The sequence below is a fragment of the Rhamphochromis longiceps genome, linkage group LG10 (assembly GCF_057381845.1).
Source record: "Rhamphochromis longiceps isolate RC_006_pf linkage group LG10, R_longiceps_female_GT1.1, whole genome shotgun sequence".
Taxonomy (NCBI): domain Eukaryota; kingdom Metazoa; phylum Chordata; class Actinopteri; order Cichliformes; family Cichlidae; genus Rhamphochromis; species Rhamphochromis longiceps.
Window position 1 is genome coordinate 14,556,865 of NC_140566.1, and position 16,411 is coordinate 14,573,275.

General features: G+C 40.6%; 1 protein-coding gene across 1 annotated transcript; it reads right to left on the bottom strand.

Moving 5' to 3' along the window:
• Nucleotides 1–5,720: 5,720 nt before the first annotated feature.
• On the bottom strand, nt 5,721–16,115 carry LOC146660487 (carotenoid-cleaving dioxygenase, mitochondrial-like). The gene is made up of 12 exons (XM_085420370.1): nt 15,963–16,115; nt 14,340–14,523; nt 14,042–14,253; nt 13,580–13,695; nt 13,380–13,482; nt 12,734–12,862; nt 12,472–12,632; nt 10,293–10,460; nt 8,906–9,043; nt 8,082–8,264; nt 7,120–7,230; nt 5,721–6,355 (listed from the first exon to the last, which is right to left on the bottom strand). Exons 1-12 carry the CDS (start codon nt 15,988–15,990, stop codon nt 6,239–6,241), a joined length of 1,650 nt encoding a protein of 549 aa, XP_085276496.1. The 5' UTR covers nt 15,991–16,115; the 3' UTR covers nt 5,721–6,238.
• Nucleotides 16,116–16,411: the final 296 nt, after the last annotated feature.

Consider the following 16,411-nt stretch of genomic DNA (forward strand, 5'->3'; position numbering starts at 1 on the left):
TCAATGACAGGGTCAGTAAGTTCGAATTCTCTGTACTTTTTCAAATAAATTCTTGAAACTTTTTTTCCATGGTAGGCACATTTATCTCCAAGACTTGCTTAACCTTAACACAACAACAGCTTTTTCAAAGTGAAATAAATACTGTCTTACTTACATTTTGTAGTAACTGAAATGCTAAATAAATGATAAATAACTTTTCATATACCGGCATCCTGAAATCAAAGCAGCTTCATAGAAACTCAGATACTATTACTTTTATTATTCACACCCTATTTATCCTTCATAAAGACATATTAAAGATACCGCAGCTGTTGGAAACTTCATTCAGCCTCCGAGTTAACTCAGTAACCTGCAAAATGTGAAATACGTACTTTATGTATCCTTCTGCTGCTGAGTTATGGAGCTGAACGCCAGGAAAAGTGTATTATTTGCAGAAAAATATGATGTAACAGCAAAGTTGACCTTGAGTTATCATTTCAATATGTTATTCTGTTAGACATTTGTATGAAACGCTGTCATAATAATCCAATGAAAATGACCATTTACTACTAAATTCTTACTCAGCCTTCCTGGAGCTGAAGATTCTCATGAGCTACACCTGCACAGGCAGACATACATAAACATAATGGCGTCATTTTTTTAAATCAAATTTCCTTTTGTTTTTTTGTGTAAGCTAAACAACGCACAAGTAACGCCATATTTATTATGTTTTGTGCGTTTTCTGTGTCCTTACGTCTGACCCGGTCTCCTGAACATAGCTTGTCTTTAACAGCTTAGGGGAATTTTTTTCAAATTTGGCACAAACTCTCGCTTTGACTCAAGAATGAACTTATTAGAATTGTGCTCCGAGGTCACTGTGGTCTCATAACTCAAAAGAAAAGAAAAGAAAAAAAGTCACACAAACGATGCGATTGATACGATGTGATATCGACATAAAAAGGCAGATTGGGGCCATATTTTAGATATTAAATTGGTTACAGTAATCTTTGTGCCCACCTTTCAGACTCCTACGATATTATGAGTCTGCAGCTTGATGGGTTTACAAAGGTGCGCAACCACAAAGCAGTAATTGTAGTCTGTTTTTTTTAAGCATCACATGTAGTTCCTACTCCTTCTGTTAAATAGCCTCCTGCAGCCTCCTTTTGCACACCAGAAATTAGTCCCCTTTAGATCATTGCAGGTTTATGTAGATTTAAAAGCGCGAACACGGTACAGTTACACAGGTGCTTTCACTTTCACTGATTAGACCCCTGCTCAGAGCTGTGTGGGCGTGTCCCCACCGCTTCACTGACATCCCTCCTTAGTTTTATTTATTGCGCGTAAACAGACTGACAGACGCTGATGTTGTTTTCATGTACAGTAACATCCCAGTCAGACCCTCATGTGTTTTTGCATTTACATATATTTACATGGACATTCTGTTTCATTGGCTGCTTGAGCAATCTCTCTGCTCCACGTCCACATTATAAATCTGTGGTGTGGTGTGCGTTGGCTCGCTAAGTTGACTAAGAAGTGAGAGGTCATCGGTTTAAATCTCCATCGCGATGGTTTTGCTTTGCACACATTTGCTCTTCGCTCAAGTGAGAATTTTATCTTTTCACATTTGATAAAACAATTACAATTCTTGTAAACTTGATTGAAAGTCCATTAAGCTCAAGGATGGCTTAAGCTCAGGGGGTAGAGTCAGTCATCCCCTAAGGACGTTTGGTGGTTCAATCCCTTCCTGCTCCAGTCTGCATGCCAGAGTATCCTTGGGCAAGATACTGAACCCCAGGTTGCTTTCTGATGCATTCATCAGAGTATGAATGTGTGTAAATGGAAGATTGAAAGCACTCAGGTGTAGAGAAATATTTGTACATATGTTTTTGTATGAATGAGGCTCTCCGAGGGCTCCCATAGAGTAGAAAAGCATTTTATAACAAAACAGCCCATTTACCACTTTCATTTCTATATTTCGACTAAGAGAACAGTGACATTCACTATCAAAATGTTTGCTGGGCGTGTTTGTTGAGCTAATGTAGCATCCATCTTTACCCAATGTCCGACTGGGCCGAGCTCCATCAAAACACATGAAAACAATCGTGTGGTTGGGCGAAAGTGCCAAATTTGAATTTTCATGTGTAGGGAAAACGTATCAAAACACACTGGGAGACGCTCTTTTTCTCTATGATGTTGCCATGGTTAATTTTTATGAGTGAAATATTTATGGTAAATCACAGCATATTTATATATATGTATTTTGTGAGTGAGTTTGTGGTTGGTACAAAGCAAACAGTTACAACGATCCTGCATAGTGACTTTCTATGTATTTAACAGCTTAAAGATCAATGAGGATTGTTGGTGTGATGTCTGTCAGTTCTCCTGAACTCTGGGATTTTTAGTCTCTTTCAGCACATTGTTTTGGTTTCCCAAATGGCAACTTTGCTCTTTCAGTTCAACCTCACTGCTTTCTGCATTGATTCCAGATGATGCTTTTAGCCATTGATGGACAAAAAACTCACCGCAAAGCACGAGTACTTACTGAAGACTAAATGATAGAAACACAAAGACGTGAAGAGTAGACCAAAGATTTTAAAAAAAAAGAATATTGGACTTTGTTGGTCAGGTGGAGCTTAAACTAGAAACTCATGTTGCCTGCATAACCTGCAAAATTTATCACAACCAATGTATTGCAATAATGCACATTAAGGGCTCATCTTCTAGTCAAAGTAATTTTTTTTAAAGCCCAAAAAACAAAATGGTAATACATGCAGTTAAACTATATTTACATTATTACACTCTGTAGTCATTCTGTAGTCTGCTGTATATAATACAACAATATCCAGACTAAAATCCAGCTTCTCTATAACATAGTAACCCTCCTGAGAAGACTGCAGCAGCACTGTTCTCAGGGGTGTCTGGCTTCACACATTTGTGATTTTATACAAAAGGCAGCAGCTTTTTAGAGTTATTCATATCACCATCAAAAAACAAGCTAAAAATAAATGTTGTGCTTTTTATGCCACGACTGATCACAAACCGCTTTCCTGCCAGGAAAATCACAATTCGTGACCCGAGACTCTACCGGCTGCTTCAATAGACATTATTCTGCTTCCACAGAACCCGCTGCTTTGTAGCAGCAAATCAAACAGTGGGTAGTGCATATGAGCACAGTCGTTCATGTTACTTGCTGTCTGCTTAATGTTTGTGCTGTAAAAGACTGAGATGAGTTCAGCGAGAATCTTTAGGTATACATTTCTATTGCGAGTGTCTGCTGTGTGTTGAAAAGACAGCAGGATACTTTGAGGAGAAAGTTGATTAACTGAACTGATTAATATGAGGATTTGCTACAGGAAAGACAGCAGCTGTATCTGCCAGCACGTTTTTCCTGCAGAAAAGAAATCTGAAACAGTTGATCCCTGAGCTGTTCTGACTAAACAGGGTGGATGTAAAAATAAATCACATAATTCTAATTTATTTAGTGCCGTCGTTATTCTAGTCACTAACTTTTCTATTTAGATAAAACAATACCAAAACAACACACCAGTGATGAGCACTGATTGAAGGTTTGATCAGCCGCAGCGTTGTTGTTAAAGTTTTTTTTGAATCACCATTGTTGTAACAAAGTGCCATCTGCAGCCCTCCTGCAGATATTAAAAATGCATGTTCTGTCCTACAAAAGCATCCCAAAACTTTAAAAGCTAGTTAGAGAACCCCGCCCCCCAAACTTCTACATTTGGAGGTGTAGTTTTGGGTCCTGTTGCTTTAACCGGCTGTTGGGAACAGTTTTTTTCTTTTCCTTTTCTCCTTTTCCCCTTTGTACAATCCTCTATGAAAATGCGCATCTGTTCTCTGGCCACACACGCAGACTGAAAAGTGAAGCTTGAGTTACTCTGCTTTAATCCACAGTTTCGATAATAGTCTGTTTGAAATCCCTTTTTTCCCCTCTTTAAAAAAAAGTTCTACCCTTTTTTTTTTTTATCTTATCTTTTTTTTCCCCCCTCAAAGAGGCACTCTTTTCCAAGTGTCCTATAAATACAGTTGTTAAGGTCACAGATTTGGAAATAACCCCTGTGAAGTTCAATGCCGGGCTCCTCCACTGTTTGCAGTGTGTTTTTGAAGTGGCAGGGTGGGCTGGCAGTTACAGATTGTCCCACTGTCACAGGGTCACAGGTTTGATCCCTCTTATAGCCCGTGTGGCCATGTTGAGCCCACCTCCTTCAGAGACGTTGCCCCTGCCTCACCCCTTTGTTCAGACTGTTGTATGAGACAGAAAATGGGTCCGTTACGATTCACAATCGCAAAGCTGAAAACAGCCTTGCAGTTCACGAGGTTTACAATACAGAAAGCGAACATGGTTACAAAACACACACGACACAAAGTGGTATACAACTTTTTTCTTAATTTATAAATTAATTTAAATAAATCCTGGTCAGGTACTGAGTCGTTGTTCCAACTCTGCAGATCCAGAACGTGACTGAAGGAAGGTAAATGTCATCACATGCTGACCTCTAGTGGATGATGTGTGGATCTCTTATAAACAGCAAAGAAACCAAAAAAACCCTCCAAAAAGCCACACCTCAGTTACAACTGTGTAGAGCTTTTTCATTCATGGGTTTTCAAATTCATCTTCTAGTGTAAGTGCAGAGAGTTTAATCGGTTTTTGAAAAATAGCCTCTATTGAGTCATAGTTTAGAGAGGACCTCTAATAAATTCTCTACACAGTAAAACCATTTCCTAGCCTATTACATTTACTACAGAAATACGTCTGTGAATGATATTCTGTATACTTCTGAAATCTGGGTGAAGCGCACCCAGACTTTAATAAAGCATGCGTTTCAAATTTAGACCACTATAAATGTGTATTATGCATTAGAATAGTGGAGGAAGTACAAATGGCACACACAGTTATCACTTACATGTAAAATACATGTGCTTACATAAGATTTACATAAGCAGAGTTGGCACTTAATGCAGAAATGTGTTATTTAACTGTGACAAAATTATTTTATTAGCACCAATTTTTTTTTTTTAGCCTTCTAGTTGAGCCCTTGTAAAAAATTTTTTAGGTTTATACCATCACTAATGGAATTGTGTTTTATTCATTTATTTAAAGACAATCCTTACTTTTGAGGAGCTGGAGACCTCGATGTGTCTTTTAAATGTTTAAACATGTAGCATGTTTTATTGTAACACAAAAGAGTAATTTGGAAATTAAAAGCTGTCAAATTGTGGATTAAGAGTTATGTTTTTCCCTACAGTGGAGCAGAAGTTAACAGAATTAAAAACTGTATGGTAAAGAAATGCCACTTAGTTTTAATACAATTTTCAATTCTCAATTAAAAAGACCCCATTGTTATGTAAAATAGGGTCTGTTTAGTTTAAGTGATTTGTGTGACACTTAGTCTATTTATGGGCTTAATGTATACTGTGAAACAAGTAATCTGAACAAAGGTAATAACAAATTAACGATTAATATCTATATTAATGTCAAGGATGCAAATTTGATTGCTATACAAATTGTTATAATTAGCAACACATGTTGACTTTATAAAACCTGGGGCCTTAAATGTACCACTTGCCAGTAAAAGACTGTAAAAGAATATTTGATGTGAGGAATCGTACTTATGTACATTATTCTCAACCATGTGTTTTGACTGATTCAGTGTGTGAAAAGAATCCAGACACTTCACCTCTGAAAAGTGTTAATGTTGAAACTTTAATTAAAAAATTATATTTAAAAAAAAAACAGTACAAAAGTCAGATTTGTAAAAATTTTTGGAATAAATTTCTTTTAAAAAAAACATTTTGGCACTTGGGTGACCACAGATTTACTTTCAACTGTACCCTACAAGTCCTACCAGTCGAAAATCCATCCAACACTGATCACACTTCACTTGACAAAGCTACCTACCTCCTAATTCAGAACAAGCTAACAGCTCAGTCATTAGAGTAAAAATGGGACAGCAACCTCCAACGTCTATTTGCAGCAAACTACTAAAGAGAGATAACATAATCTTACTGGATATGATAAATCCGGTTATTGTAATACTCAGCACACTGCTTGTATTGTCAGTGAAATATGGTGATAACATAATGTCTGGTGATCCTCACCTGTAGTGAATATCTGTAGACAGTATATATGTTAAGCATAAAAAGCAGCAGCAACTCAGTACCATCTGATATATAACTGGCTAATGCTTATTGATGCGTTGTATTCATGGCCCATGAATCATGGGGAGTCTAAAAAACAAGAAGTTTATGCAGAGGCACTGAAGGTACCGTGGAAGCCATAAGCCATGTTAATAGGCGCATAGGCTCTTCCTAGCTCTTCAAAAGTCTTGGCATCCAAAATCAGGAGGAAGGTCCCTTTATCCTGGAGAGAAACGATTGATGGCGTTAACACACACACAAAACAAATCACACTTCTCTACACACCACCACATAGTGAAAGACTTCACTTAGGTTCAGTACACCAGGTGGAGGTATGCTTGAGAGGTGTGCATGTCTTTAGAATAGCAGCTTTGCTTAAATTCAAGGACCAGAACGCATTGTGTGTACAAAAGAATAATAAAAGGGTCCTCATCCAGTGTTTCAGGGGTAATTAAAACTGATTAGGATTTTAAAATAAACAGACGGGCAAATGAACAATTGACATTTGCTATAGGGGAGATGGACACAATAGCATAATGCTCAGTTTTGATTCAGGCTGCCCAATGTGCTGTCAGGAAGACGGACACTGGGATGTAGTAGAACACCATTTTTGGGAAAGAAAAAAAAATCTTACGTTACTCAGAAAATCTTTTACTGGCACCATTAATGTAGCCAGCAAGTGCACTTTCTGCCATTAATCTTGAAGGCTTTAGAAAGTTCTGTTTTTAAATTCCAAAAATTCACTCGCGTAAATTCAGCAATGAATATTTATGACTCTGCTCGTCACCCACATGAATATTTATGATAGATCGTGTCCAGCTGATTAAAGAATTTGAAGCGGAAAGGAATCAAGCTTAGGCGGACTTGCAGACATGCTGGTACCTCAAATTCAGGAAACCATAAACCTCTGATAACGTCATGAGACACAACAAGGTTCAGCACATTAGGTAGATGTATTTGCTACGTCTGTGCAGCCGAGACTCTTACCTGTGACGGGGTGAGAACCACCGAGAGGATGACACCATCATCTTCCTCCACAGCATCAGGTGACGGCACAAACACAGGCTCTGAGGGGTAGAAACCCTTCTGGTACCAGACCTGTGGATGATCATTTTCACAAGTGTCAGTGTTTTTTCAATTTAACTCCACATTTTAAAGTTGCTCTTGTTCGCCATCTTAATTTTGCTTCTTCAACTACTGGCTCAGTTCCAGTCTGGCGCACACACACACACACACACACACACACACACACACACACACACACACACACACACACACACACACACACACACACACACACACACACACACACACACACACACACACCTGAATGCTCCCAGAGCAGCAAATAGCTCACACTGATAATCACAGTTGCTATGGAAGCAGTCAGGATGTAGTTAATTTTTCCCAATGTTACTTCTACATTTTTGGCCAAGTTACGTTTAACAAGAGTAATGGTTTAATATTTCACGTGTAGTTCATCTGAGGCATCGTTTTGCCTAGTTTTAAATATTTTTTACTAAGTAACAATACATAAAACTTTAACTCTGAAAGATCATGAGCTTTTACTGTGACAGCCCAGATGTAGTTGAATGTATAGACAACTGTCTGCAGCAGTGTAGGAAGACAGTTGATATTAACCAGAAAGAAGCTGCAATAAACCATCCATCCATTCGCTTCTGCTTATCCTTTTCAGGGTCGCGGGGGGCGCTGGAGCCTATCCCAGCTGTCATAGGGGGAGAGGCAGGGTACACCCTGGACAGGTCGCCAGTCTGTCGCAGGGCTAACACTAAACTAAGGGCTAGCAATAAACCAATATACCATTTAAATTATGTTAACTAATAATTTACACAGTATAACAGCAGTGAATGTGATCAAATTCACTAACGCTCTCTCACCGTCTCTCATGTTTAAATGAGGTGGAGCCCTTTGCACAGTATCATACAGACCTTGAATGTCTTGTCCTTCAGGTCCATCTTGAGCAGAGAGTCTCCCACCAGATGTCTGAAGCCACAGCCGTAGAAATAACGGTACGGATGTGTGTTACATCTGGCGTAGTTGATCTGCGGGAACTCCAGGCCACCGTACTCATGGAGGTCTTCTCCGTGGAGATCCTCGTGCTGGCAGAACACCTATTGAAAAAGAGGATGAACTACCACCTAAGGTCAGTCGAGCGTGCGAGCTCTGTGACCATGAGCTTCACCTTTAACTGGACTCATGTTTCTGCAACCTAGTTATGTGAACTCTGATTGCCATACATTTGTTCTAACATACTAGAAATTATGTAAACTTCCATACACACAGGTCAAAAACTACACAAACTGCAAAAATGATAAAAATCACTACAGAAACATCTCTTAAGATAACAGAATAGATTTTGTGCTGATGTTACCCATCAGTCTAAATATCCCAAATTCACTAATCAGTAGTTTTACAAATGTAGCGGTTACTTTTAAGCAGGCTTTTCTAATTTTATGAAAAGCCTTTTTTATGCGTTTCAACCCCCTCCCAAAAACCTAGTACTCATTTTGTTAACTTAATTTTCTGCATCTGTTCATACCGTAGTGTGGCGTTAACATTTCTACTCAAGGGAACGCTTTACTTCTGCCACTTAGATTAATTTCAAAATAAGAAGCTTAATATTTTCACTGCCTGCTTGTTGACTTGTACAACACTGTATGAGTTGTCAAGACAACTCATTTCTGGTTACTGCCTCCAGCATGTGTGCTACAGGTGAACTGTAAATGAAGGCATGAGCAAGAAGTCAACTCACCTTGTCGTCACCGATTTTGACACACGATGCATTGCTGCAGGGTCGAGTGTTCAGGTTCTGGTCTTTTGGGGTTTCATTGGTCACATGCAGTGGCAGAACAAAACGTCGAGGGAAAACCCTGCACAAGGTGTTGTACACCTGAGAGGGACAATATTTGCACATTTTAGATATTTGGTTAATTCAAATCTGAACAGACTGAAATCCATAAAGCTAACACTGAATAGCTTTCTCACTAAATTATTTAGTAAATTAGCAAAGCCGATGACTCTGCAATAGTCGGCCTCATCACTGATGGGGACGACAAGGAGTACAGAGGTCTGACCCAAGACTTTGTGGACTGGTGCCAGCTGAACTACCTCCAGATCAACGCCAGTAAAACCAAGGAACTGGTGGTAGACTTCCGCAGGCACAAGCATTCTCCACTGCAACCACTGAACATCCAGGGTATGGACATTGAGGCTGTGGACAGCTACAGGTACCTTGGTGTTCATCTGAACAATAGACTGGACTGGACTCATAACTCAGACGCCCTCTACAGGAAAGGGCAGAGCAGGCTGTACCTGCTGCGGAGACTCAGGTCGTTTGGAGTGGAGGGCCCACTCCTGAAGACCTTCTATGACTCTGTTGTGGCTTCTGCTATCTTTTATGGTGTGGTCTGCTGGGGCGGCAGCATCTCTGCTGGGGACAGGAAGAGACTGAACAGGGTGATCCGAAGGGCCAGCTCTGTTCTAGGATGCCCTCTGGACCCAGTGGAGGTGGTGAGTGACAGGAGAACGGCGGCTAAGCTGTCATCCCTGTTGGACAACATCTCCCACCCCATGCAGCAGACTGTGACAGCACTGAGCAGCTCCTTCAGTGGGAGACTGCGGCACCCACGGTGTGGGACGGAGAGATTTCGCAGGTCTTTCCTCCCCACTGCTGTCAGACTCCATAATAAAGACTTTAACTGATCAAGCACACACATCCATACATATGCAATAATACCAAGTGCAATAATCCTTTCTGTCATCGTTGTATTTTTACTCAGTTGTATATAGTATTTGTATTTGTATTCTATTTTTATCTTATTGTATATTTATTTTATTTTATTCTACTGTATATAGTATTTTATTTTATTCTATTCTGTACAGTTGTGTACTGTATTTATTCTTATTGTATTCTAATTTTTGCCTCATAACTTTTGCACTGTCCACTTCCTGCTGTGACAAAACAAATTTCCCACGTGTGGGACTAATAAAGGTTATCTTATCTTATCTTAAAGCCAATATTGTCTTCCCCGGTTATAAATATTTATTATGCCAAAACTTAAGTACAGTGAAAAAAAAAAAAAATCTGTTTTTCTTGCTACATTTATTCTGTAACAATGTGTTCATGCAATTATACTGACCTCATCCAGCGCGTCTCCTGATTTACGCAAGTTCTGGATGAGGTAGTTGTTGATGGCTTGGCCGTCGTCGGAGCAACACATATCGAGCATCAAGAATCCATCCTCCTCAAAGGCGTTGATTTGATGGAAGGTGGAGAAGGCTTTGGTGTGGTACTTCACTGAGCTGACCTGCGGTACAGCGTATACAGTTACAGAATTTCTGTCAAGTACTTCATTTCGCTGTAAACTACAAGGACACTCTCCTTTAAGGACAGTACTCCTCAACATCACCATCACTTATTCAGAAGACAAATTATGTTAAAAACTTTAAAATAAAAACAACATGGAGTAATAAAAGCTTAATATGTACACACAACATGCTTATTACATCTGTTACATTGCATTCTGAATCACCTAGTTTTCTCTGTGTAGCCCTTTAAATGGGGCCACTCTAGGGAGTTTTCCTACTGCAATGTCATTGCAAATTTGTGGCGCTAAGCAGAGATGAACATTTTCAGCCTAGGTGGCCCCCTAATGGCCTGGAGTGGAATTCAACCAATGTTTCAAATCCACACCCAATTTAAACGGATTCTGTCTTTGCCTCTTTTTACATTTACATTACATGCAGGCTTGCTAGTTCTTGCATAATCAATCAACAGGAACATCAGTTGGTATTGTATATAAATATAATATTGAAGTGCAGTTAAAAAAATATATTAACAGTCGCATCCAGTGGCGGTCCTAGCCTGTTTGGTGCCCTGGGCGAACACTCCCTCTGTAACATAAGGTATTGTTTTAGTCTGTTACTGTTCCTACTTTTACCATTTCTTCTTGGAGCAACTGTAACGGGGATTAGGGATTAATAAATGGCCTGTATTTGTATAGCGCTTTACTAGTCCCTAAGGACCCCAAAGCGCTTTACACATTCAGGCATCAACCCATTCATGCACTGGTGATGGCAAGCTACATTGTAGCCACAGCTGCCCTGGGGCGCACTGACAGAGGCCCACCTACTGGTGGTGGTCTGACCACCACCAGTAGACAACAGGTGAAGTGTCTTGCCCAAGGACACAACGACCAAGACTGTCCAAGCCGGGGCTCGAACCAGCAACCGATTACAAGGCGAACTCCAAACTCTTGAGCCACGATCACCCACATAATAAAGTATTCTGATTCTGATTGTTTCAGGATGACCTGCCATTATCCAATGACACATCTGCTTACCTGTATCTTTTGCTCGTTTCTCCTCCTCTTCTTTTCTCTTTTTTCTAAACTGAGGACCTGATGGCTTTGAACTTTTCTTTTCCATCTTCCAGTGGTTTTAATTTTGCACTCCAGTATGAACACCTATCCCTCAACCCAAGGATCACCACAACATGATCTAACACACCTACACCTTAGTTCACAGATTCACTTTGTCTAGGGTGCATTTCTGAGATTTCTGAGACAACCCAGGATTCAAATCAAGAATACATAATGGACTTGGATTTACAACATTATGAATGAAATGTGCTCTATTTGGCCCCCCTCCCCTTTCAATGGGTTGTGTGTGAGACTTTAAATCATCAAACTGTAAATTTTAAATTGTTATTGATCCCTTTATCCCTGGTCCTAAAGGGTATGTTTATTTTCTTACTCTTCTTATATATATTGTTTGTTTACTTGCACTGCTGTAACTGGAGCCTCGTCGTCTCGTCTCTGGACTGTATGCGGAGATGACAATAAAGTTTACTTTGACTTCAGCAGCGAGCAGGCGCACCGAGGGCTCTCGCCTCACTTTTCGTGTATAGAATTTCAAAAAAACATCGGTGCAAATTATAAGTCTGTATCATAATGTCTGGTGTTTTCGTCTTTGTTGGTTTGTTTTTATTTTGTTTTATTTTGCGAGTTGGTTATTAGATGCTGCTCCAGCCGGTCAGAGAATCCCCCGCCGCCCCGCCCTCTCCTCCCTGCGCCGCAAGCAGCAGGTGCACCTCGCAAACGGAGGGCGCCCTTACTCCCAGCAAATGGGCGATAGAAAACCGATCGGTGCCTATGCCATTCCCAATATGCGCTTGCTGACGTCGGGGCAGCATGAGTACGAGCATTTTCTTTTTTCTTTTTTTTTGCCGATGCCCGTGATGCCGCCCCCCACCATGATGCCGCCCCGGGCAACCGCCCGTGTCGCCTGTATCTAAAACCGCTACTGATCGCATCTCACCTCGCCTGTGTGCTTGTTCACGAGGTGGAAGACTGTCTCCTGTTTGGGATCCCAGTAGATTCCATCACTCAGAGCCTTCCCTCTTAATTTACATGTGACTATCTTCAGCAGGTCCATCTTGACTGGCTGCTCGATGAACACCACGTAGTTCTCAGACATGGCTGGAAGCAGGAAGAAAAAGATTACCAAGCTTTGCAGATGAGGGTAGCAAATGGAAAAAAAAAACAAGCATAATGAGTGGTACCCTGGTGTGCTGCCTTACCAAAGCTGTGGTAGTAGGAGGGATGGGACTTGTTTGCAGGCACAATAGAACAGAGGATTTTGGCTCCTTGCAGAGTGTCTTCGCTTTCCGTCTTCTCAGGAGGTACTCTGATGATATTGTAGAGGACTCCTGGAAGGAGAAGTGTTTTACAAAAAATTGTTCCATCCATTTTCCATCCATCCTCTTCAGCTTATCTAATTCAGAGTTGCTGAGGAAGGGGGAGCTGGAGCCTATCCCAACTGTCATGTGTGAGAGGCAGGGTACGCCCTGTACCGTTTGCCAGTCTGTTGCAAGGATAACAGAGACAGACAACTAGTGATGTCTATGGCCAATTTAGAATCAACCTAATTAACCCAACCCAGTTAATCTAATGTGCATGTCTGTGGACTCTGGGAGGAAGCTGGAATGCCTGGAGAGGCAGAGATGACGCACTTTCCACAGAAAGACCTAAGTCGGCCAGTGGATTTGAATCCAGACACTTGCTGTGATTTGACACTGCTAACTGCTGCACCTCCTTTCTTCCAACAAAGTACAGTTCATTTCTTTTTTTCTAAATCAAGATAAAAAATAAAAATAAATAAATAAATTTTAAAAAGCCATGTAACTGTGCAGACTTTAGTGTGGATACTTGACTCAAGGAACAAACCTCTTCTTCCATAGGAGTTGCCCATGTTGTAGGTGGTACCATCTGGATCATAGTGGGGGTGAGCAGTGGCTCCATTTACTGCAATGAACTTACTCCAGTCCACCTGCAAAACAACAGAATGATAAGGATGTATACTATGTTTATACCAGACTACACAATGACAAAGAAATGCGTTTACTGCACATAACAAATGACATTACCTTCTCTAAAGTTTCTAGGGTCTCTGGGTTCACTCTGTGCATGAAGTTTGTCTCTGTGCTGACATAGTAGTCCCCTTTGTATTTCACAAAGCTCACACTTGCATTGTCTGTGGGTTCTGTAGCAAAGACAAATAAAGGATGGCATGTTTTTTTTAGGACTGAAAGCTTTTCTCCTTTTAAAGAAATTGGTCTGCTATACGATTTACAGTTTGTAGTTATACTGGAGGGTCCAGTGGGAATGTAAAACATTTTATGCTCCCCCTGGTTCCCCACTGTAAACTTGGGTATATACAGAACACTTAAGAAGCTCCATCCCAGGAGGATTTAGCAAAGCAAAGTTATAAACTTGATTTTATCTCTAGCTGTCGTGGCTCTTCTGCTTTTTTAAATTAACTGCAGCAGAAAACCTGCTTTTTGATCCATTATGCACATATACTTCATCCCACTGTCTTATTTACTCACCAAACTTCTCAAAGCGACTAAGGAATCGCTGGAAGAAGTTTTTACAGGGGTCGGGCATGGCAAGCGTGCCAAACTCAGACATTATGATCCGGTCCCGCTCGCTGTTCTTTTTGAAGGTATCGCTCTGCAGGAACCGACTCATGTACGTCACCTCACCTCTCTCAATCTTGAACTGGTGCAGCATGGCCATCCCATCAAACCAATGGTTGTAGCTGTCATGAAACACAGATGTTAAGGCTCGACTCCATTGTTATAGAAATGTTCATTTTGTGCTTTGCAGCAGGTCTTTATAACTCACTGTGTTTCTCCAAACTCAAACTTCCCAGGGCCATTGCGGAGGAGTTTGCCATTGATCCAGGAGGGAATGGTTCCCTCTAATTTGGTAGCTACTGGCTCAGGGGTCTCTTCAACAGAGCGGACCAGGGCAGAAATTGTCTCCAGCCCCTTCAGTACCTTGCCATTGTGGGCATTTTTTGCCTGATCTGAACCCAAATGAAAGAATGGACAGAAATTACCTTTCTTTAGTGCAACTTTTGCTTTACACTTCTTACAGTTGGACAATATTTCCCTTTTACTTAGTAACTGCTGTAAACAACATTTCTGGCAACCCAAGTATAAACTTTACTTTACTGGCAGTTCTGCATGCAGCTCAATAAATTAAGAAAAAATAAGGAATGAAAACAAGCACTCAGGGTCTGTGCCACATTAGAGCTCTTTAGTTGCCCAAGCTTTGCTTCTGAGCAGAGTTTAAACACATTTGGCTTGGTAAGTTTTACGTAACACTGTTTGTCCTTCTGTCAGCATCTCGGGGATATAAAAAAATAAAAATAAAATAAACGACTCCCCAACTTTCACCTTGATTAAGAAACATTTAAAACCTGCCATTACTTTTTCAAGTGTGCATTTACTTGTCTTTAAAAGGTCGTTCATTTAAGTGTCACAGCTACTAAAACATAAAATATAAAGTATAAAATAACAGTGACATTGAAATCTGCTGTTCTAGTTTAGGGTGGTCCTTTGTTTCAGAAAAGCTACAATAAACAGCTCAGTGCCCTGCTGAGATCTTTAGGGAGAACCCCGTTTAACCACCGCTTCAGATCCTCAGTGAAAAAGTCACCAACTGCTTCTCTGACTCCAGTGTTAAAGACGCATGACTTAAATTATTCACAACAGTCAGCTGTACTGTTACCATCCACCCCTGCCACTACTGACAGGGAAGGGCTTCATTTTTACAAAAGCAAAAGCACATGATTGTTTAAACAACAGTATATTCTGGAGATCCACTCAGAGAAATTACAATGTACAAAAGTTTCATTTCTGGAGTTTGAGACAATGACAAACATGTCGCTTTAAGCTTGTTTATCCAAATACACCCAGTGGTGTACTACTGGGTGACAAATTAAAGAAAAACCTTGAATAAATCGGTGTTGAAACGATTAGTTTGATGTGGAGGGAAATTTTCTGCTATAAGTTATGGCTAATTATATTTGGCCTACAGCAGACGGGCTGTTACAAAATCCCCATAAACGTGGCGGTTGTGCTGTAAACAGCTAAGCAGCAGATATCCAAGTCTCCGATTACAGCCTCAGTTCTACTCTGTTTTCTGGTAGTGCAATGCCTGCCGAGTTTTTCATATCCACCGGCCTGTGAAATTAAATCCACACATGCCAACGTGAGGCTTAAAGAACACTCTGTACTGATATTACTCTACATACAGTCACAACCGCCCATCACCGCGCTCAACAGTCCAGCTGATTTATAGAGATGCAAATATGATAAATGCGATTTCATCAAGTGCGCTTCAAATGCTCGTGGCTTGTAAAACGTGCAGCTTCCTGTAAGTTATGAAACCAGCAGCGCATCGTTCTGTGCAATCTGAACTGTATTACTGTACAGTATTCACAACAAGGAGGAAGCTTACCTGCACGCTCGAGCTTCACAGATGACATGACAGCTGGTGGATGCAGTTCCTGATTTCTATATCCGTGTCCTGCTAGACCACAGAAACCCACTAGTGTGCGTGGAGCTGCGACAGCCGCCTGCAGCGATAAACTGCGTTATGTAAGCTATAAGAGAGAGAGAGAGAGTGAAAGAGAGAGGGAGAGTGAAAGAGAGAGGGAGAGAGTCACTTGTGCCTGCCTGGGCTTGGGTGCTAACAAAACAGAGGTTATGAAATAAGGTAGGCAGAAAAAAAAGAATAAACATTTACAACAGCAGCTACATACAGGCCTATACAATCATAAGCTACACCTGCTTTAAACCACGTGGTGTGCTAACAGGTGATTTTCCAGGTTTCTATGTTGTATGTCTAACATCTTTGCTTAGGGGCCATGTGACACATCAAACTTATTGGTAATGTCACAAGAAAAA